The 22,289-nt window shown below is 42.5% G+C and overlaps 2 protein-coding genes across 5 annotated transcripts in view; one reads left to right on the top strand and one right to left on the bottom strand.

Annotated features, from left to right (window-relative positions):
* LOC100557626 (protein FAM47E) overlaps nt 1–3,656 on the bottom strand; it is a 28,376-nt gene extending 24,720 nt beyond the window's left edge. Inside the window, exon 1 of one of the 3 annotated variants that reach the window (XM_062981244.1) lies at nt 3,490–3,656. In XM_062981244.1, coding sequence (XP_062837314.1) covers nt 3,490–3,506 — 17 coding nt within the window. In that variant the 5' untranslated portion in view covers nt 3,507–3,656. The remainder of the gene's footprint in view (nt 1–3,489) is intronic. The other 2 variants (XM_062981242.1, XM_008112155.3) reach the window with 2 other exon arrangements.
* Nucleotides 3,657–16,902: 13,246 nt separating this feature from the next.
* Nucleotides 16,903–22,289, top strand: part of scarb2 (scavenger receptor class B member 2) — a 34,384-nt gene continuing 28,997 nt past the window's right edge. The window contains exon 1 of one of the 2 annotated variants that reach the window (XM_062981223.1): nt 16,903–17,283. In XM_062981223.1, the coding sequence (XP_062837293.1) occupies nt 17,167–17,283 (117 nt within the window). In that variant the 5' untranslated portion in view covers nt 16,903–17,166. The remainder of the gene's footprint in view (nt 17,284–22,289) is intronic. The other variant, XM_003221849.4, reaches the window with a different exon arrangement.

The raw sequence follows: 22,289 nt of genomic DNA, 5'->3' as shown, positions 1-22,289 counted from the left end.
GTGATGTGGGAAACCTATCTCATGACACCACAAGCACCTATTCCTATGATATCACAAGAACCAGCGTCCCTCTAGGTCAGTGGTTCCCAACCTTTGGTCCTCCAGGTGTTTTGAACTTCAGCTCCCACAATTCCTAACAGCTGTTGAGCTGATTGGGTTTTCTGGGAGTTGAAGTCCAAAACACCTGGAGGGCCAAAGGTTGGGAACCACTGCTCTAGGTCATACGGTCGCTTAAAATATTGCTGACCTGGAGACCTGAGTTCTGGGTAAGGCAAAATCAAATGCTGACCTACATCCCACTAAGAACTATTAAGTGTTAAACTATAGAACACTTTTCATTTAGGAAAAAGACATCGAGAAAGCAGAGATTTGGTTATATTATAAGAATTAGACATCCTTCATGACTGAAAGAATGGGAAGATGGGAACTGCCTTTGAAAAGCAGCCTTTTGAATATTCTTTTTTTCTCCCTCTGTTCAAAACAGCCCCAACAAGTTGTAGAGAATACATCCTCTAAACACGACCAAACATGCAGAAACACATCCTGATGCATTTTAATCATTGGGAACTGGAATTACGTGCCATATAACTACAAGGTATTAGGATAGACTCTGCCCAGATCAAGTCAGTGAATGAGAACTGATAGTTGGTGAAAAGCTTAAAGAGGAGAAAAAGAATAAATTTAACACCATGACAGGGATCTTCTGATTCTTTCTGATAACTACCATATCTACATGTATTTATTTATTTCAGTGATTCTCAGCCTGGGGTCCCCAGATATCTTTGGCCTTCAACTCCCAGAAATCCTAACAGCTGGTAAACTGCCTGGGATTTCAGAGAGTTGTAGGCCAAAAACATCTGGGGACCCTAGGCTGAGAACCACTGATTTATTTAGAGAATGTTTTCCCCACTCTTAAACTGCAAAGGCACTTAGAACAGCTTACAAAAATGTTCTGAAGTCAAAATTCAGTGGAAAATAAGACAAATATCTGCAACAGAATCCACAGACACTGTAGGATAGCTATAAATGTAAGGAAATTGTGAAATGTTGCTGTTTAATTTTCAAGAAAACTTTTGAAATCACCTATCAGTTAAAATGTTTTGCTAATGGGAGAATGGTAGTGGGAAAGGAAGACCTCATGGTTCCTTTGAAAAAAGCCTACGATGATCAAAAAATCATCACGTGAGTCTCAGCCAGTCTCATTGCTGGTTCCAATACTAATGTGTCAATTAATCACATCTAGCCCTTTGGTGTTGCTAGAACAATGGTCCTTTGGTCATCCAGGTGTTTTAGACTTCAACTCCTAGAAATCCCAGCCAGTTTACCAGTTGTTAGGAACTGTGGGAGCTGAAGTCCAGAACACCTGAAGGAACAAGGGTTGGGAACCAGTGTGCTAGAAGAACCAGCTCACACAAAGGACCAAACAATCTTGGGGATTCTCTTGGGTATCTGACCTAAATTGACCAACTCTTGGCCGAACGTTGTGCTGACTCTTGACAGCCTTTGGTTCAGTCCTGTTTCCAGATGGAGCAACTTCTTGCCATTGATGTGGAGCAAACCAAGCAGATCACCTTCTCAGTTCCAACCATCTTGATCCAGAGAGGTCTCCTTACTGGTCCCATCACAGCAAGCTCCAGGATGTTTATTACTTTTATCACTGGGAAACTAGTTATTCCTGGCTTTGTCTACTTGTTATTACAAACCCCACTGGTTTGATCCACTTTATGCCTATCTGCCAGTAGTGGACTCCCATTATTATCATAAGTACCACCATTGGAAGCGATGCTGCTATCTTTGGCTTCACCAGTACTGTTCCCTTTCACTGTGGCCACATCCATCCCACATTCACTTCACTATGGAATCAACAAAATGGGCATCCAGAAATTGTACCGTTCTTCCACAACATTAAACAAATAACATACTCTTGCCTGATGACAAGTCACATACTGGAATGTCACCAAGTGGAATTTGGCCTTTGCATTGATTAATTCAAAACAGCAAGATTACCTATGTTGTTATCATTCTAGCACATATTTTGTGAATGACTGTGGTTAAGATAATTATTACAATCTCCAGTGCAGTTCCCTCTGAAAACAGCTGTACTACAAATATTGCCAGAGTGAAAACTGGACACAGGGAATTTCAGGAAGTATGCTTGTTACCTGTTTGCATGATAAACAACACCAGCTTGAAATTCCCTCTTCTATATAACCGTTCAAAGGGCAGCAATCGTCTACTTAGCTTTTAAACTGGCAACTCTACACTCTTTGCCAGCATCATGGGATCATAGGTAACATTTCATGCATTTGATGAAGTGGACTGCCATAATAAATTCAGTAAATTGGTAAGATGCCACAATATTATTGTTTGGAGATGGCCATCTCATATTTTTCACTCTATCAAATTTTCCTCATAATTCTAGGAGGTCCCAACCACAGCCTAATGCAGTCTTATGCTTTTAAGTTACCAAAGCAACTGTCTAACCTTAGTAACTAAGGATTAATCCTTCTTGCTTAGTCTCTCTACAATCGTAATGAACATTGACATTTTGCTTCTACTGTTTAGCTTCATTGTGGCCAGCAACAATCTGTGATCTGTGTATATTTTTAGTATCCTTGATCTGAAATGCCTGGGAGCAGAAGTATTTTGGATTTTAGATGTATTTGCATTTTTTAACTTTTGGAATAACTGTATTTGTATATACAAATATATTTGTATATACATGTCCATATACAACTAAGCTGTCTTGGAGATAGTACCAAAGTCCTTTGGTTTCATATACATTTTATACACATAACTTGAACATAATTTTTACACAATATTTCAAAATAATTTGGCAAATGAAGCAAAGTGTGTATATATATATATATATATCGGTAAAGGTAAAGGTTTCCCGACGTTAAGTCCAGTCATGTCCGACTATGGAGGTTGGTGCTCATCTTCATTTCTAAACCGAAGAGGCGGTGTTGTCCGTAGACACCTCCAAGGTCATGTGGCCGGCATAACTGCATGGAACGCCGTTACCTTCCCGCCGGAGCGGTACCTATTGATCTACTCACATTTTGTATGTTTTCGAACTGCTAGGTTGGCAGAAGCTGGAGCTAACAGCAGGTGCTCACTCCGCCCCTCAGATTTGAACCTGGGACCTTTCAGTCAGCAAGTTCATCAGCTCAGCGCTTTAACACACTGAGCCACCGGAGGCTCCTTATATATATATATAAATAGAGAGAGAGAGAGAGAGAGAATTAGCAAAAGGCAAAAAATGTCACTATCACAGCTACCCAAGTTTAGGATTTTGGAGTACCGTAATTTGGATTTCAGTCTTCCATGTACTACATTTGAACAGGAATTTTCTGTCCTAATAGAATCAGTATAAATATTGATGCCTGAGCAAACAAGCATTTTTAAAATTAACCTAAACTAACTGTCCTAACTGTTGATTAGAATGGCTACAAACATGTCTTCATGCTCACTTTTGACTTTGCTTACCATGGAGAAGAGGTCATCTTGCCCAATTCAAAGGGTGTCTACTGCAGAGGAGGCAAGGGCCTCAGTTGCTCCTTCCATTAAGAAAACAAGGCATCACGATGTACATCCAGCTTCCAGCAAACCAGTTCAGGGAAACCATTAAGCACTGGAAAGACTTCTGGTTGCTAGGTAACAGCGGCGAAGCTATGGCAACAGTTGGATGGTGCAACGGCCACTCACGCTTTGGCCTACATTCTCCGGAATTGGAATATTTGCCACCTGCCAGCCAGTTACCCTGTGCTAAATCTGGTTCTGAATATTTGGCAGAGAATATCTGAATTTTTATTTACTTTTTAAAACATCCTATCATCTTCACATTGCTTTGGTTTCTACTGTGCCTTTAGCCACAAGTTGGCAGAGAATTGGCTGGCACAGAATTGCGGTGTGGAAACTCACTTGCTAAATGTCAATGAATCAGGTTACTGTTAAAAGTGTGGGAAGCACAGAGCCTATAAAAAGAGGGATTAACTCTGATGTTAATATGTCATATTTGATAGCGTCCTGACAAGGAGTTCCTGCTCTTCATACTGTAATAGATATGTGAAACAATACCTCCATTTCTCCCTAATTTCTTTCATTGCTTCCAGAAAGACAAATAAGAGAATAACATCCATCCATCCATACACAGCCATCTATGCATATTACTCTTATAAGAATGAGTAGTGGGCCCTTAGTATCCACTTAGGTTTGGTTTCAGTATCCTCTGTAGATAACAAAATCCATGGATCCTGAAGACCCATTATATACAGTTGTGTCTTTTATATAAAATGGCAAAATCAAGGTTTGCATTTTGGATTTTTAAAAAATATTTTGAGTTGTGAATGGTTGAATCTGTAGATGCAGGATCTGAGGAAATGGGGAGCCAACTGTACTGAAATACCATAGAAAGAAAACATGAAGCTAGTGTAATGGACACAATCTAAACAATTGAATGTTTGTAGCATTCAACTGCCACTCTTCCCTGTAAGCGTAAATGATAATATCCAGGATGAACTATGGGTGGAAGAGTGAAAATTGAAGAGAGTTCCTGTGCCTTTAATGGCTGTTTAGAATAGGAAAATTCAGAAATTGTTGTTGGTTGAATACCTGCTGAATTTCTCTCCTCTTACTTGTTTGATTTGCCTGTCAACTTATAGCAACCTCATGAATTTTATAGGGTTTTCTTCGGCAGGGGATACTCAGAAGTGGTTTTGCCAATTACTTACTCTGAGCAAACACTAAAGGCACAGGAGTCCTTTCCAGTTTCCACTCCCAACAACATTAAGAAGACCAGTGCTGCTGATTGACCATCACAGTAGAAATCAGTTGCTTGGTTGATATTTCTTTGGCAATAAATGCACCTTGTAAACCATGCTTTCCCAACCCGAGGTCTTCCAAATGTATTGAACTACACCTCTTCCCATTGCCAGCCATTAGCCATTCACTCTGGAAATAGGGCTTTTAGTCCAACCCATCTAGAGGATGCCAGTTATAGTCCAAGAACAGTGACTTCTTTAATCTTGGGCAAATAATTTGCCACCTCATTTCATATTTTATGAATTTTATTAAAAACTTACTGATAACATTAGGAATCAACTTGTTGGCAGAACTCTTCTGAAATATCTGAGCATCCACAAGTCTGTGAGAGGTGATTGTTTTACTTTTTAAACATGTTCCACAAGATCAGACCTGGCGATGAGATTGCGGCCAGTTTAGAATTATTCTACTGTTTTCCTGGAAACAAAGAGTCAGTGTACTGAAATACCTGTATTTTCAGGGCTGAAACTTGAGAATTTAAGACAGGTTATATCATGAAGTGTTGTGCATTATGTACCAACTGCAGCTGCTCTTTTGCTTGTGAAAATGGAATCATGAACGTTTAATCTATTAACATTTTTTCGCTTTGGAAATACAGATAAATTGTCACACCTCAGGTTAGCTTCACCTTGCTTAAAGACACCAGGCTATACACAGAATGTAGTCTTTTGTAATTTATTAGGAAATAGGGAAAAGATAGTTCATAAAAGGCAAAGGTTCAGTTCCAAAACAAGGCTGTAAGAAACAAATCCATAGAAACATTAGGCATGAAACAAGGTCCTTTCAAAAGAAGCCAAAGTCCCAGAAACAAGAATACATCCAGGCTACAAGATAATACAGGAAAGCAGACTTAGTTCTTGATTCAAGCGAGGAAATTGTTTTGATGAAGATTTCCCTTTCAGCAGACTGTTTTAATAGCATAACATGAAGGCATTTCTTTGCCCTTTGAACTCCCTCTTATTTGCTATTCTAAGACTTCTGCGCAACCCCCGAAATTCCAGGGCTTGTTAGTGTTATCAGGCTGAGGCTGGGAGCTGCTCTCCCTTTCTGCTTCTTGCACCTGAGAACCATCATCATTAAGAACATCATTTCTTCCTGTGGGAATGCCTCCCTGCTCTTCATCTCCCACAGCAGGAACACTCTGCACCTGAATCCCATAATTCCCATCAGAGTCATCTTGAAACTCATCCTGAACCTGAATCCCATCATCATGCACTTGCATCCCAGAATCCTCATCAGAGTCACACAAAGGCTGAGTCACAACACAAATCTTAACCAAAGAACTGTCCCTCGGTCAAGAGATAGGTTAAGGAACCTTTCCTAAAGCCTATATGCTTCTAGGTAGAAAGTGGTTGCAGAGCAGAGCGAAGGATGAGCCCTGGCACTACAGCAACTGAAGGGGAAGGAAGAAGCTATGCAGACTCTTAACTCCATCTCACCTCCTGGAAAGTCATTGCAAGCTGCATCAACAAATCAATTATCGTAGTATTTCCAAATTGTATCATGCTGGAGATTTTAACCTAAGCCTTTGCTCTTTGCTACCAAAATTGCAGAATCTGCTCCCTTTTCTCCGCCTTGAACCTATGACAACTGGAAATTCACGGCCAGGCTTTGAGAGTTGGCAGCACTACTCCACAGGCATTCCTTCCTTGGCTCATAAAACACAGCAGGTACCCACAGGCCATCTGGGACAGGCCACTCCGCTATACCATGTGCTTTCCAAGGCAATTGCAGCATACATACCAGGGAAGAGTACGGCTGCAGTGCTGTTTAACTGCTTTCTGGAGTCTAGGGCCATATGTGAACAGTTCATGCAAATGAAAAATGTTGCTTCATTTCCAACCTCTCCTTAGTTTCCACTCCTCTCACACAGAAGATTTTAAAATCTTTCACCTTGTGTTGCAGCTAATCCACATTCTCATAAACATTCAGCTTTGGGACAACTGTGCTGTATTTGTACCAAGCACTGCTGTGGCTTCCAGGTGTCCAGTTTCAAAGTTCCTTGTGCTCCAACTCTCTATGTTTTGGGGTCTCGTTTTGGGAAACCTTTCTGGTTGGTGCGGTTATTGATTTCATGGATTAAAATAAGATAATTTGTGATGTTAATTTAAAATAATCTTCTACCAGAAGAGAAATAAAATGCTCCTTCTGAACTGCTGATTCTCCAGAATGAAGCCTTCTCACTAGTTCAATTCAAAGTACAGTAGAGTCTCACTTATCCAAGCCTCACTTATCCAATGTACTGGATTATCGAAGCCATTTTTGTAGTCAATGTTTTCAATATATCATGATATTTTGGTGCTAAATTCACAAATACAGTAATTACAACATAACATTAGTGTATATTGAACTATTTTTTCTGTCAAGTTTGTTGTATAACATGATGTTTTGGTGCTTAATTTGTAAAATCATAACCTAATTTGATGTTTAATAGACTTTTCCTTCATCCTTCCTTATTATCCAAGATATTTGCTTATCCAAGCTTCTGCCAGCCCATTTAGCTTGGATAAGTGAGACTCTACTGTACTGTTAATCACTTATGAAGCAATATAGAGCTTTGAAAGAAATCCAGTTTGATGTAGTGGCTTTAGCACTGGATGCTAACTCTGGACACAAGGGTTCAAATCCCTGATCACCCATGCAACCTACTTGATTGCCTTGGGAAAGTCACACTCTTTCAACTTTATGGGAAGACAAAGACAAACCCACACCAAACAAATCTTGCCAAGAAAACCTTGTGATGGCTTCATTTTTTCTCCCAACCTGGGCATTTCACAGATATATAAACCTCACTTGCCTAGTTTCCAACAGACCTCACAACCTCTGAGGATGCCTGCCAGAGATGTGGGTGAAACGTCAGGAGAGAATGCTTCTGGAACATGGCCATACAGCCCCGAAAACTCACAGCAACCCAACAACAGCATACATCTCAGAACCAGATTGTTTAAAGGAGTGTATTATGCCACAGGACTCTTCTTGTGTTTTGAGATCTGGAAAGGTCCTTCTGTTCCACTATCCTCCAACTATATCTGGAAGAGAGACAGGAGAGTGCTTTCTCAATGACTGAGCTCTTGAACTTTTTTCCTGGGAATACCAGACTGGAGATTTATGTCTTGTCCGTTTATTGGCAGGCGAAGAGTTGTTTGTTTGAACAGAACTTCGAGGGCTGGTTGCCCAGGGGTAAAGGGCCTTCCAAAATGTGATATATGTTTATTGTTGGTTTCTTTTTAAAGGCCACGTGTTTAACTGATTTTGATTCTATTCTTAATTTTTGCATAACCTAAATTGTGTCTAAACACTGTTTTGAGTCTTATGAATGTGAAAAAGGTGGATATAAATCAGGCATGGGCAAACTTCGTCCCTCCAGGTGTTTTGGACTTCAACTCCCACCATTCCTAACAGCCTCAGGCCCCTTCCTTTTCCCCCCTTCCGCTTAAGCGGCTGAGGGGGAAAAGGAAGGGGCCTGAGGCTGTTAGGAATTGTGGGAGTTGAAGTCCAAAACACCTGGAGGGACGAAGTTTGCCCATGCCTGATACAAATGAATAAATACCCTCTGATTGACTTGGGCCCTTTCCACACAGTCCTTACATCCCAGGATCCTGATAGTCACCACTTCTGCACAGAAAATCATTGGTTGCCCTTTTCTCCCTTCTTTGGAAGAACTTTATAGGTCCCACAGGCTTAAGAAAGCCCAGAGCATTCTTGGGGATCCATCTCACTCAGCACTTTTTTTTTTTGAATTATTGCCATCTGGCAGACAGTACAGGGTGACAAAGACAAGGACAAACAGGCTGATAGAGAGTTTTTATCCTAGAGCTGTGGCTATGTTGAATTCCATGGTTTCACATTGATGTGGCATTGGGGGCTGTGCAGTGGTAGTTGGGGGGTGGAGGGGTGAGTATGTTGTTTTGTGGTGTGTGCTGGGGAAGGCATTTAATTTTGTTGTACAATAGCACAATGAAAATAAAGCTATTCTATTCCTCCTCAATCACCCCCCTTTTCCAGCTGCTTTTGAAATGTCCCAGTTTTTCTGTGCCTCCCACTGTCTCCTTTTGACCTAAAGTTACTTTAGTTGGTACAAAATGAGCTCAAAGTACAAATATAGCTTGAAGTCAGTGAACCCAACACAGAAGAGAGGTAGAATCTTGACCTTCCCAATACACTTAGGAAAAGATACATTGAATGGTTCTCAACCTGTGGTTCCCTAGGTGTTTTGGCCTACAACTCCCAGAAATCCCAGCCAGTTTACCAGCTGTTAAGATTTCTGGGAGTTGAAGGCCAAAACATCTGGGGACCCATATGTTGAGAACCACTGCTGTAGACTCTCCTACTAGCAATGTTCTTTCATTGGATATGACGTGACGATATATCAGCCAGCACGTCAACACCTTAAATCAAGAAATAGTTTTCTAAGATCTACAGAGATACTTGCAGGAACAACTCAGCAAGCGAGAGTCCAAAAGTGGCAGGCTAAAACCAGGAACCTTAATCAGTGACTGACGCCAGATGAGAGACTCCATCCTGGGCACACAGACGACTGGTCAACTTGGAAGGCACTGAATAGACTGCGTTTTGGCACCACGAGATGCAGAACCAACCTTAAGAAATAGGGCCACAAAGTGGAGTCCACAACATGCAAGTGCGGAGAAGAGCAAACCACAGACCACCTACTACAATGCAGTCTAAGCCCTGCCACATGCACAATTTAGGACCTTCTTATAGCAACACTAGAGACACTCCAAGTGGCCAGCTACTGGTCAAAGGACATTTAGTACAATGCAAAGTTTTTCGAATTTTGTGTTTTCAAATACATTACAACTTGTACTCTCGGTTTGCTTCTGACACGATAAATAAATAAATAGCACTGGTACTGTAATTGTATTTGCTTTACCCCAAATTTCAAATACACTCAGCAGTAAGTGATCCAAACCATATATTCTTTTAATTTGAGAGAGAGAGAGAGCAATTGTGCAAACTAGGAGAAGAGGGGATGGGGGACAAACTGATTGTAACCATATTTCTTGCTGCTAAATAATATCATTGTGAAGTATCAAAAGGTACAAGACAGATTCACCCTGATACAAATGATGTAAAATGATGCACTCAAACAATCCAAAGGATGCACCATGACACTTAGTGCTGTGATTGCAAAAGGCTGTGCATGCTTGCAACATTTATCTCATTTTGCATAACATATTCTTCCATCTGGAACTCCTTGCTTAATCTATTCTGGTTTTGCTTGTCGGTGGGAAGTGCAAGGAGATACATAGGGTGTGGAAATAATTTAATCCATGGTTTCTGAGTTTGCCAGACACTATCCACACATTTTTATAAATGTATTTTGAAACCATTTCCCCAATAAATGCAGAGATTGTTTGCTTACCACATTTTGAGCTAAACTTTCCTTATGCTTCAGTTACATTACAGCATGCAGAGAAACCTGAGTGTTCACTATATTGACCAAACCATGCTGAAATAATCCAATTATCTCAATTTACCAACAGGTTCTTCAACCTCTGTATTATTTTATGCTTCTCATAAAGAGATACCCAAGATGCCAGTTTGGCAAGAAGTCATCTTTAGGTATTAACAGTTTAAAAATATGCAAGTAAGGCATATTTTTAAAATAATATTTTTCCATAGTGACTCTCACTTTTAGATTTGCAAGTTTCTGTGAGTGTTGACTGTAATGCGCCATCTGGCTTAAGGAGGCTGGCTTAACAAGCAACAAGGACGGCTTGGGCATAAACACAGCTTTCAGAACCAAAAACAATGGTCTTCTCATAAAAGTCCCTTTTCAAAAATGGCTCTTTATTGGCAAGAAAAAAACATATCAGGGGAAAGGTCACTAGTATAAGCTCCACTTGGTAGATGGCAGGAGCAAGGCAACGGGGAAGCTTGCCTCAGGCTGCTGAATAAGTTAATGACCACAATAAAATTTGGATGAAACACTTCATGGATCAAAGCTCATCTTCAACCACACTATTACATCAACTTTTTCCTTTTTCTCTGTTGTATTCTTTCATGCGGTTTCCAACTTATGGCAGCTCTAAGGCAACCCTATCATAGGGATTTCTGGGGCTGACTTGCCCAAGATCAGTGGGTTTCCATGGCCAAGTGGGGAATCAAACCCTGGTCTTCAGGGTTATAGTCTAGCACTCAAACCGTGACACGACACTGGTATTATTGGAAATGGGCTCCTTCAGACAAGCCAGAAACCTTGGCATTTAGGAGGAATTTTAGTGGTACAGTCACCTCTCCACAGTTGCAGTTTTGACTTTTGTGGATTTATTATTCACTGATTTAATTTAGAATGTCTTCTCTAGGCTCTCCAATGCAATTCTATGCTTGGTTACCAGATAATCGTGCTTGAAGACATAGAAATTCCCTAGACAGGTGTTATCAAGTGACAAAAATAGCAATTTATTTGTAGTTTTTTACTTTTGCAGGAGCTCTGTCCCCATTACTCCCATGGAGGCCTGACATTGTTTTTTGATACTGTTTTTTCCTTTTCCTTTTTGAAAGCTACACAGCATTTTTCCTGCCTGGTGTTCCTTTTATATACGGATTTGTATTCCCACTGAAAGATATTTTCCCCTCTTTTCTCGGAGCTTTTGATGTAGACCACTGCAAATGTTACCCATCTACCCTGTTTCCCCGTAAATAAGACATCCCCAAAAAATAAGACCTAGTAGAGGTTTTGCTGAATTGCTAAATATAAGGTCTCCCCCGAAGTAAGACCTAGCAAAGTTTTTGTTTGGAAGCATGCCCGGCGCCTGCCAAACAAAACACCATAGCATGCAAGATTGGTAAATGTACATACCAGTTGTATATGGAAATAATGGTAGTAACAAGAAATTCTTGACAGGAGTCACAGTTTATCTGGTTTGGTCATGTTGGTTTGTGATGACAACTACTGTACAGTATAGAATAAATGTTCAATTTTTGTTCACCAATAAATGTGAATTCTTCTTCATGGAAAAATAAGACATCCCCTGAAAATAAGACCTAGCACATCTTTGGGAGTAAAAAATAATATAAGACACTGTCTTATTTTCGGGGAAACACGGTACATCTACTATCTCTGTTCCTCCTGCTTTAATTTTGAGTGGTCTCACTGTTAGCATTCCAAATTAGAGTTGCCTTAATTGCTTCAAATACTCGGCTCATTCTTAAACACACACTTCTGCATCACTGCTAATTTACTTCTGTTAACTTTGCATTGGCTTGGCACAGTTATCAGTGTGGACTAGTTGGAAGCTGGATACACAAGTGAAGCAATCTCATGAGCGTGTTGATGAAACACAAAGGAATACCCTGACTCCATGCCAGTTTGGTTGTTTGAACTGGTTCGTCGACCCTGGCCCATGGCTATGTGCTGAGACATTAGTTCCATCGGTAGCTAAGGGATCCATTTCCAACTGTGTGCAACAAAGATTACAGCATAAACATGCTCCGTTGTCTCCTGATCATTCTCCCCCATCAGCCTAAATTCTTTGCTGCCAGTTTGATCTCACTGTTACATTCTGCTTTTGAAAATCATCCACAGCAAAAACAAATGCTATTTGGAGAACTTTGATTTGTGGGAGTGACCCAGATACATGAAAGAGTGTACTAACTAGTAGAGTGCCTCATTGTGTAGGCATGTATACTTTGTGTAAAAATACTGTTGACACCAGTTACATGCCTTCTAACTCTTGTTATTTGGCAGGGACAGTCCAGATTAATCCTTTGTCACCCCATTTTCTCAGATGCTTTAAAAATGTCCCAGTTTCTATCTCTTTCTCTCACTTTGTGCCACTTTGTTCTCAGCTTCCACAAATTGCCACAAAGAATTAACTCGGTGGAGGAAGAGGGGAGAAGTGGTGGGATTTTCCCCTTCACAATAGGTTCAGGCAAAAGCAAACTGCTGCAGTCTCCCCTAGCTTGGGTATTTTCCCTCATTAATACCTTCTGCCATCTTCACCTCTGATACTGTTTGGCCATGCTTATTATAGTTTCCATCTTGAAACGTTGGAGGCATGTAATTCCATAGACCAAAGGGGCATAATTTTCACTCCCGACATCTACTATAGGCTATAACATGACCCAAATGCTTAGAAATGTACAAAATCAGGAGCCATATGCCTTCCACAGGATGTCCTATTATAAGCTTTGGTTGGGTTTGGACTTAAACCCAGAGAAGAACATATTTCCATATTCTCCGACATTTCATGAATGAAAATTGGACACATGTTGCCAAAGTTAGAATGTGATCAAAACAGCAAATTTCGTTTCAATTCCTGATATCCAGGTTCCTGTCTCAGCAACAGGCAATCTATACTAACTCAACCCATATGTTCTATACACTTTTTGCTTTTGGCACTGCTTTTCCAGGTGTATTTACTGGAAGAACTGAGCCTTGCATTAGGCATTTGGAGATGGGGTGGTGTGAATGAAAATTAATTCTCAAGCGTTGTCGAAGGCTTTCATGGCCGGGATCACAGTGTTGTTGTATGTTTTCCGGGCTGTATGGCCATGTTCCAGAAGTATTCTCTCCTGACATGTTCCAGAACATGTTCCAGACATGAATCATCCAAAGGCAGCTAACGACTCTCAACAAAAGATACCCCCAGGAAGGAGATGAAGCTATTCAATGCTAATCGAGGTGATTAACTACAGCATTCACACTGGCCTCCACTGACAAAGAGTTCTTCTCTCACCCTGGACTTTCCACAGATACCCTGTTTCCCCGAAAATAAGACATCCACGAAAAATAAGACCTAGCAGACCAGTTGTATATGGAAATAATGGTAGTAACAAGAAATTCTTGACAGGAGTCACAGTTTGTCTGGTTATGTTAGTTTGTGATGACAACTATTGTACAGTATATAATAAATGTTCATTTTTTGTTCAACAATAAATGTGAATTCTTCTTCATAGAAAAATAAGACATCCCCTGAAAATAAGACCTAGCACATATTTGGGAGCAAAAATTAATATAAGACACTGTCTTATTTTCGGGAAAACACGGTATATATAAACCTTCCTTGCTTAGTTTCTCCATACCTCACAACCTCTGAGGATGCCTGCCATAGATGTGGGTGAAACGTCAGGAGAGAATACTTCTGGAACATGGCCATACAGCCCAGAAAACATACAACAACACTAATTCTCAAGCCTTTTCTGCGACTAGGATTTCTGTTATTTGCCAAGAAAAGGCAGGGCACGCAAATGCAGTTCTCCCATTTTGCTTCTTGAACCTTCTTTAGTGTTTCATCTGAAATGGCATGACAATTGTGGAGATGATCCAGAAACAGTAACTCCTTCCTTTTCTGTCTGCTGAATTTTATTCAGAAGCAACAGGCTCCTTTCCAAAATTCAGTGTCCCTTGGGATCAGAGCTTATTGTTGTGAGGGGCCAACAGTTCTTTTCCTATTGCAGGAGCTGAGGACTAGCACCAGGAAGTAAAGGCTGCTGAAGCTGCATCTATGCTGCAACGTGACACCACTTTCAATGCCATGACTCAAAACTATGGAATCATGTGGGTTGCAGTTTAACAAGGTCTTCTGCCCTTGCTGCCCAAGAGTGCTGGTACCCCACCAAACTATAAATTGAAGATTGTAGATCATTGAGCCATGGCAATTAAAATACTGTTTTCATCTTTCTGCAACAGAAAGCCAAGAGGAAGTTGAAAGTTACCTGGGAAGGCCAAGAGCTTGAACACTGTTCCCACCCTAAATATCTTGGTGTCACCTTAGATCGAACACTAACATTTAGGAAACACCGTGCGAACACCAAGCACCAAGTAGCTGCAATAACATCCTGTGGAAACTTACTGATAGCGCATGGGGTAGGTAAAGGTAAAGGTTTCCCCTGACTTTAAGTCCAGTCGTGTCCAACTCTGGGGGTTGGTGCTCATCTCCATTTCTAAGCCGAAGAGCCAGTGTTGTCTGTAGACACCTCCAAGGTCATGTGGCCAGCATGACTGCATGGAGCGCCGTTACCTTCCCGCCGGAGCGGTACCTATTGATCTACTCACATTGGCATGTTTTCAAACTGCTAGGTTGGCAGGAGCTGGGGCTAACAGTGGGTGCTCACTCCACTACCCAGGTTTGAACGTGGGACCTTTCGGTCTGCAAGTTCAGCAGCTCAGCGTTTTAACACACTGAGCCACCAGAGGCGCATGGGGTGCAGACCCAAAATTAATAAGAACATCGGCCCCGGACTTGTCCTACTCAACTACTGAGTATGCCTGCCCCGTCTGACATGAATCTGCCCACGCGAAGAAGGTGAATATAGCACTGAATGAGACATGTAGATGTCTTAAACCTACACCTGCTGATAGACTTTATAAGATAGCTGGCATTGCCTCCCCTGATGTGCGAAAGGAAGTTGCTGCCAATTGTGATAGAAATAAGGCTGAGCACCGTGAAAGCCACCACTGTATGGTTATCAGCCTCCTCCCAGTAGACTTAAATCAAGGAAAAGTTTCATGAGAACCACCACTTCTCTTCATGTTCCTCCAGCAACAGCAAGAACATCTCTGTAGGCAGCACAATCAGGCAATTCCAACTAGATGCCCCCCCCCCCCCCATGAGGGTCTGCCTTGAGGGACAAACCAAGAATGGGCAACTTGGAAGTCCATCAACAGACCCAGAAGTAAATTTGGCAGATCAAAAGACAACCTGACAAAATGGCACGACCTAGAAGAATCCTCCTCCTTGTGCAACTGTGAAGCAGAACAAACAACTCCACATCTGTATGCTTGCCCACCGTGCCGTCGCATGCACAGAGGAAGAGCTGCTTAAAGCTACAGACAATGCAGTCACCGTTGCCTATTTTTGGTCTAAAATGATTTACTTGCTTGTGATCCCTTTATTTTATCAGCTTTATAGGTAAAGGTTTTCCCCTGACACTAAGTCTAGTCGTGTCCGACTCTGGGGGTTGGTGCTCATCTCCATTTCTAAGCCAAAGAGCTGGCATTGTCCATAGACACCTCAAAGGTCATGTGGCCATTATGACTGCATGGAGCGCCGTTACCATCCCACCGGAGTGGTACCTATTGATCTACTCACATTTGCATGTTTTCAAACTGCTAGGTTGGCAGAAGCTGGGACTGACAGCAGGAAGTCACTCTGCTCCCTGGATTCGAACCACCAACCTTTCGGTCAGCAAGTTCATCAGCTCAGACATTTAATCTGCTGCGCCACCAAGGGTTTTTATACTTATTTATTTATGCAATAAATAAATAAATAAATAGGGGCTCCTGGTGGCTCAGTGTGTTAAAGCACTGAGCTGCTGAACTTGCGGACCAAAAGGTCTCAGGTTCAAATCCTGGGAGCGGAGTGAGCGCCTGCTGTTAGCCCCAGCTCCCGCCAACGTAGGAGTTTGAAAACATGCCAATGTGAGTAGATCAATAGATACCGCTCCAGCGGGAAGGTAATGGCTCTCCATGCAGTCATAACGGCCACATGATTTGGAGGTGTCTATGGACAACACTGGCTCTTCGGCCTAGAAATGGAGATGAGCACCAAGCCCCAGAGTCGGTCACGACTGGACTTAACGTCAGGGGAAAACCTTTACCTTTTTATTTATGCAATACAGTTGACATGAAATAAATAAATCCTTCTGCAATATAGGTTTCATCTAATGATGGGAGTTGTAGTTCTACGAGGTCGGCCATAAAGTGCTGGTCACTATAACCTGCATTCACTCTATAACATGCATGTGCAAACTTTGGCCCTCCCTCCAGGTGTTTTGGACTTCAACTCCCACAATTCCTAACAGCCTACCGGCTGTTAGGAATTGTGGGAGTTGCAGTCCAAAACACCTGGAGGGAGGGCCGAAGTTTGCCCATGCCTGGTGTAGATGCAGTTTGTTTTTCCCTTTCTTTGAGTCAAAAGTCAGCCTGCATTCATGCCATATTGTCGGTGCGCTTTGGTTTGGTGAAACCCAGGCGCTCTTGGGCAGAGAAGGGCTAAGACCTTGCCACACGACTGCAGCTCAAAGTGGGGTGGAAGTGCGTTAATCCCGGCGTGTAGCTGCGCCAAAGGGCGAGCGGGGGCGCTGGGGAGGCGACCAGCTGACGGCTGAGCTCATCCGGGAGCCATCGAGGCAGCAGAGGAGGGATCCAGCCGGCCCTTGCGCCAAGCCCGCCTCCCTCTCCTTTGGAAACCGAAAGTGAGCCTTTCTTTCTTTCCTTGCTTTCCTTCCTCCCTTCAAAGGCAAGCCAAGGGGCCGGGCCTGCGTTCTCCTCCTCTGGAAGAAGAAGGCGCAGCAAAGGCGGAGCGGCCCTGGGCTGGGCTTCTTGCTTTCCTTCTTTCTCTCTGCCAGCCTTGAGACCCCCTCCTCTCCGCCGCCATGAGGAAGCTGTGCCTGGGCACGGCGGGGGTCCTGGCCATGACCCTGCTCATCGCCAGCGTGGCCCTCCTCGCCGCCCGCGTCCTCCAGAAAGTGGTCGAGCTCCAGGTCAAGCAGGTGAGGAGATGGAAGCAAGCAAGGCACCACTGCAAACACACTGGGTCCAGTTCTGGACACCGCACTTGACGCTAGACGGTGACTCTAAGCTGGAATGTGTCCAGAGGAGGGTGACTCGAATTAGCAAGGGTCTGGAGAATAAGCTCTATGAGGAGCGGCTTAAAGACATGGGCATGTTTAGCCTGCAGGAGAGAAGGCTGAGAAAGAGGACCATGGATCAAGGTGTGAGTGGAAGTCATAGGGAGGACATGTGTAGCAAGCTGGAGTGTGTCCAGAGGAGGACAACTCGAATGATCAAGGGTCTATAGAATAAGCTCTATGAGGAGCGGCTTAAAGAGCTGGGCATGTTTAGCCTGCAGGAGAGAAGGCTGAGAAAGAGGAGACATGATGAGGGCCATGGATCAAGGTGTGAGTGGAAGTCATAGGGAGGACATGTGTAGTAAGCTGGAGTGTGTCCAGAGGAGGACGACTTGAATTAGCAAGGGTCTGGAGAATAAGCTCTATGAGGAGTGGCTTAAAGAGCTGGGCATGTTTAGCCTGCAGGAGAGAAGGCTGAGAAAGAGGACCATGGATCAAGGTGTGAGTGGAAGTCATAGGGAGGACATGTGTAGCAAGCTGGAGTGTGTCCAGAGGAGGACGACTCGAATTAGCAAGGGTCTGGAGAATAAGCTCTATGAGGAGTGGCTTAAAGAGCTGGGCATGTTTAGCCTGCAGGAGAGAAGGCTGAGAAAGAGGAGACATGATGAGGGCCATGGATCAAGGTGTGAGTGGAAGTCATAGGGAGGACATGTGTAAGGCCCGGGCTGTGGCACAAGCTGGTGAGCAGCCAGCTGAGACCAATCACTCTGACCAAGCGGTCGTGAGTTTGAGGCCAGCTCGGAGCCTGCATTTGTCTTGTCTTTGCTCTATGTCAAATCCAAAAAGTCACAGATATCTATACAGTATAAAGAAGGTAAACAAAGGTTGTATCTGTTAAGTGAGGAGCCCCCAGATGGCGTAGTGGACTAAGTGACTTGAAGGTTGGGTTGCTGACCTGAAAGCTGCCAGGTTCGAATCCCGCCTGGGGAGAGTGTGGATGAGCTCCCTCTATCAGCTCCAGCTCCATGCGGGGACATGAGAGAAGCCTCCCACAAGGATGGTAAAAACATCAAAACATCCGGGCGTCCCCTGGGTAACGTCCTTGCAGACGGCCAATTCTCTCACTCCAGAAGCAACTCTGGTTGCTCCTGACACGAAAAAAAAAATCTGTTAAGTCACAGTAATATTATGCATATATATCCACCGAAATATTGACACATAGCAGTGCAGTGTTTCTAAAGTTGATATTTCAGGATTAAATTCCCACAAGTATGTGTTCATATAACAAAACAGTTTGAGTTTTAATTACTCTGCTGCTTAAAGTATATAATGCAAAACAGAGTTCAATTCACTCTTTTGCGACTTGTTATAACAATATTATAATTGCACAGTATGTTGCAAGTAGTTGTCTTCTTTTTCTTTTTTGCATATGAAGAGAAGGTTGGTAAGTAGAAATGAAGGAAGTCTCTGATATGAGAAATGTTTGTTGTGTCTTTAAAGGGATGTTCTATGTCAAGGCATTGAATGTTTGCCTATATGTGTAATGTGATCCGCCCTGAGTCCCCTTCAGGGTGAGAAGGGCAGAATATAAATGCTGTAAATAAATAATAAAGCTTACTTGTACGAACGCATCTCCCACTATGACCTACCACGTAATTTAAGATCTTCAGGGGAGGCCTTGCTCTCGGTCCCACCAGCCTCACAGGTGCAGCTGGCGGGGATGAGAGACAGGGCTTTCTCAGTGGTGGCTCCTTGGCTGTGGAACTCCCTCCCTAGTGACATCTGGCAGGCTCCATCCCTTTTGAGTTTCAGAAAGAAAGTGAAGACCTGGCCATGCGAGCAAGCGTTCAAAGAATAAGTTTCATTGGCTTCAACTCGGTCTGGACTAAGGTTTATGTACAAGGTTCTGTGGATGAATGGCTCAAGTATTTTGTATTACAGTAGAGTCTCACTTATCCAACATTCTGGATTATCCAACACATTTTTGTAGTCAATGTTTTCAATACATCATGATATTTTGGTGCTAAATTTGTAAATACAATAATTACTACATAGCATTACTGTGTATTGAACTACTTTTTCTGTCAATTTTGTTGTATAACATGTTTTGGTGCTTAATTTATAAAATCATAACCTAATTTAATGTTTAATAGGCTTTTCCTTAATCTCTCCTTATTATCCAACATATTCACTTATCCAACATTCTGCCTGCACGTTTGCGTTAGATAAGCGAGACTCTACTGTATTTTAAATCTGTATTTAATTGCTTATGTTTTATTCTCTTGTATTGTTGTGTATTGGCATTGAATTCTGCCAGTTTTGTAAGCCACCCTAAGTCCCTTCGGATGAGAAGGGTGGGATAGAAATGATGGAAATAAATAAATAATAATAAATATGTGAGGGGAAGTCATAGGAAGGAGGCAGCAAGCTTGTTTTCTGCTGCCCTGGGGACTAGGACACAGAATAATGGCTTCAAACTACAGGAAAGGAGATTCTACCTGAACATGAGGAAGAACTTCCTCACTGTGAGAGAGAGCTGTTCAGCAGTGGAACTCTCTGCCCCGGAGTGTGGTGGAGGCTCCTTTTTTGAAGGCTTTTAAACAGAAGCTAAATGGCCATCTGTCAGGGGTGCTTTGAATGCAATTTTCTACTTCTTGGCAGGGGGTTGGACTGGATGGCCCATGAGGTCTCTTCCAACTCTATTATTCTATGATAATTATTCTATTCTCCTCCGGTGGCGAAGTGTGTTAAAGCGCTGAGCTGGAGTTTCTTCAGCGAGAGACCTCCAAGGCATCAGCAGCCCCGAAGGTGATCCTTGGGAGCATCTACACCAGGCATAGGCAAACTTCAGCCCTCCAGGTGTTTTGTACTTCAACTCCCACAATTCCTAACAGCCGGTAGATTGTCAGGAATTGTGGGAGTTGAAGACCAAAACACTAAGAGGGACAAGGTTTGCCCATGCCTGGTGTAGAAGGAATACAGTTTGACACCAGCTTCACTGCCATGGCTCAATGTTTTGATATCCTGTGGACTGTAGTTTTACCACGTCTTTTGTCTTCTCTGCCAAAGCGTGCCAGCACCTAATCTGACTACAATTCTCAGGGTCCCTTGTACTCATGCTACAGTGGGAGTGCCCCATTGTTTACTGCTGTCAAATTGAATTAGGACAACAGCATGAACAAAAAAGAGACCTCCAAGGGTAAATTTACGCCGAAGGATTAATGCTTGTCTTACTAAGCGGTCATCTTTTTTAGAGAGTCATATCTTTGCATAACATAACCAATAGTTATGCTTCTCCCTTGAATTAATCAGTCACCCTTTCATCTCTGTTACATGCTTCTTCCCAGGATTGTTTCCACCTCTTTATTTCTACTTGCTTCTACAATGTGTTCACCTGTTGGTCATAGAGCAGAATTTCTACTCTTGGTTTAAAATTCCATTTGATTTCTCAAATCTTACAGAAGAGGACACTTGTTCTTCCTTTTTTGTTGTTGTCAACTTCTGTTTCTCCACATTTATCATTATAGTACTTCTTGTCCTTGCGTACAAGTCGCCAAACAGGGCCCTGGCTCTGAGTTACTTTTGCTTCCCATCTGTTGAAGAGTTTCATCTGTGATCCATTGCGGCTTCTCTTTCTGTTTGACTCCTCCGGTGTAGACTATGACATTATAGACATCATGGTTGCAGTTATTATTACCTTCATGCAAGTGACCTATTGCGACTGTTTACTTGGGAATAATCCCAATTAGCTGGTGTTTCTCATTGAACGTATGGGTAAGATTATACTGGTTTTTGTGTTACTGAGTATATCACAAGGTAGGCACTGGCTGTTTATGGGTAGATATTGAAGAGTTGGCTGCAAAGGGATAGAGAAGGTGTCTTTGGATATTTCTTTGTGTTCTGTAAGATTGTCTTCTCCCGTCTGCAGAATGATTGGGTTAGCAAAACAGTAACCTTGCGAACTATATTTTCTCAGGCTCCTTCCACACGGCTGAATAAAATCCCACATTATCTGCTTTGAACTGGAATATATGTCAGTGTGGATGCAAATAACCGAGTTCAAAGCAGATATTGTGGGATTTTCTGCCTTGATATTCTGGGATATAGTGCTGTGTGGAAGGGCCCTTAGAAACTAGTGTCCTTTCCTCGTCGCAACACCAACTTTCTTCTTTCGATGTATAACTACATCTGACTCTCCATATGTTTATCATATGGAGTTCCACAACCCTTGAGCATTGCTAAGAGTTGCAGTCCAACCACTTCTGGAGAGTGGCACACTCCCTATCCCTGATGCATGGCACCCTTCCCACTGCTCCTTATCCTAAAATCTGGGTTGCACAATGTGTACTTTACCTGATTTACCCAACGCTTGATGACAGGCAAGGAAATATGTGCTCTCACTCCGCTGAAGAGGACCTCCTTTGAAGTGATGCCAGTTAATATTGAAAAGTTCTCTTCCCTGATGTTTCTATGGTGGGCCTTGCAAGTGTGAAATCATCCTCAGAGTCTGCCTTCTGTTGGTATTACTTGCTAGACAAAAAAAAGTCTTTGTTCACACTCAGAAGTTCAGTTTGTCTACTTTGCCATAAATCTGGTACAGAATAGCGGCCAAATGCTTAAACAGAGAGGAGGCCAATCCAATATTAAAAAGAGAAGACTTCCTCACTCTTCTTCAGACGTCATGAAGAACGCCAATATCTGTGACTCTGAAACAGGAACAAGCCAAAACAACAACACTGCTTTCCCAGGTTGCTGGTTCACACCACACAATTACAGTTGACCTTCCATACCATAAGTTCTGCATCCATAGATTCAACCAACCTTTTAGGTGGTCATTTAGACTTCTTGGGCAGAGAAATCTAGTATCTCATCAAACTATAAATACCAGGATTCAGTAGGATGTTGCTCTGACAGTTACAGTGGAATTT

This window comes from Anolis carolinensis, chromosome 5 (assembly GCF_035594765.1).
Source record: "Anolis carolinensis isolate JA03-04 chromosome 5, rAnoCar3.1.pri, whole genome shotgun sequence".
Lineage (NCBI taxonomy): Eukaryota > Metazoa > Chordata > Lepidosauria > Squamata > Dactyloidae > Anolis > Anolis carolinensis.
Note: the sequence above shows the minus strand (reverse complement) of the source record. Positions and strands in the feature narration are given on the sequence as shown.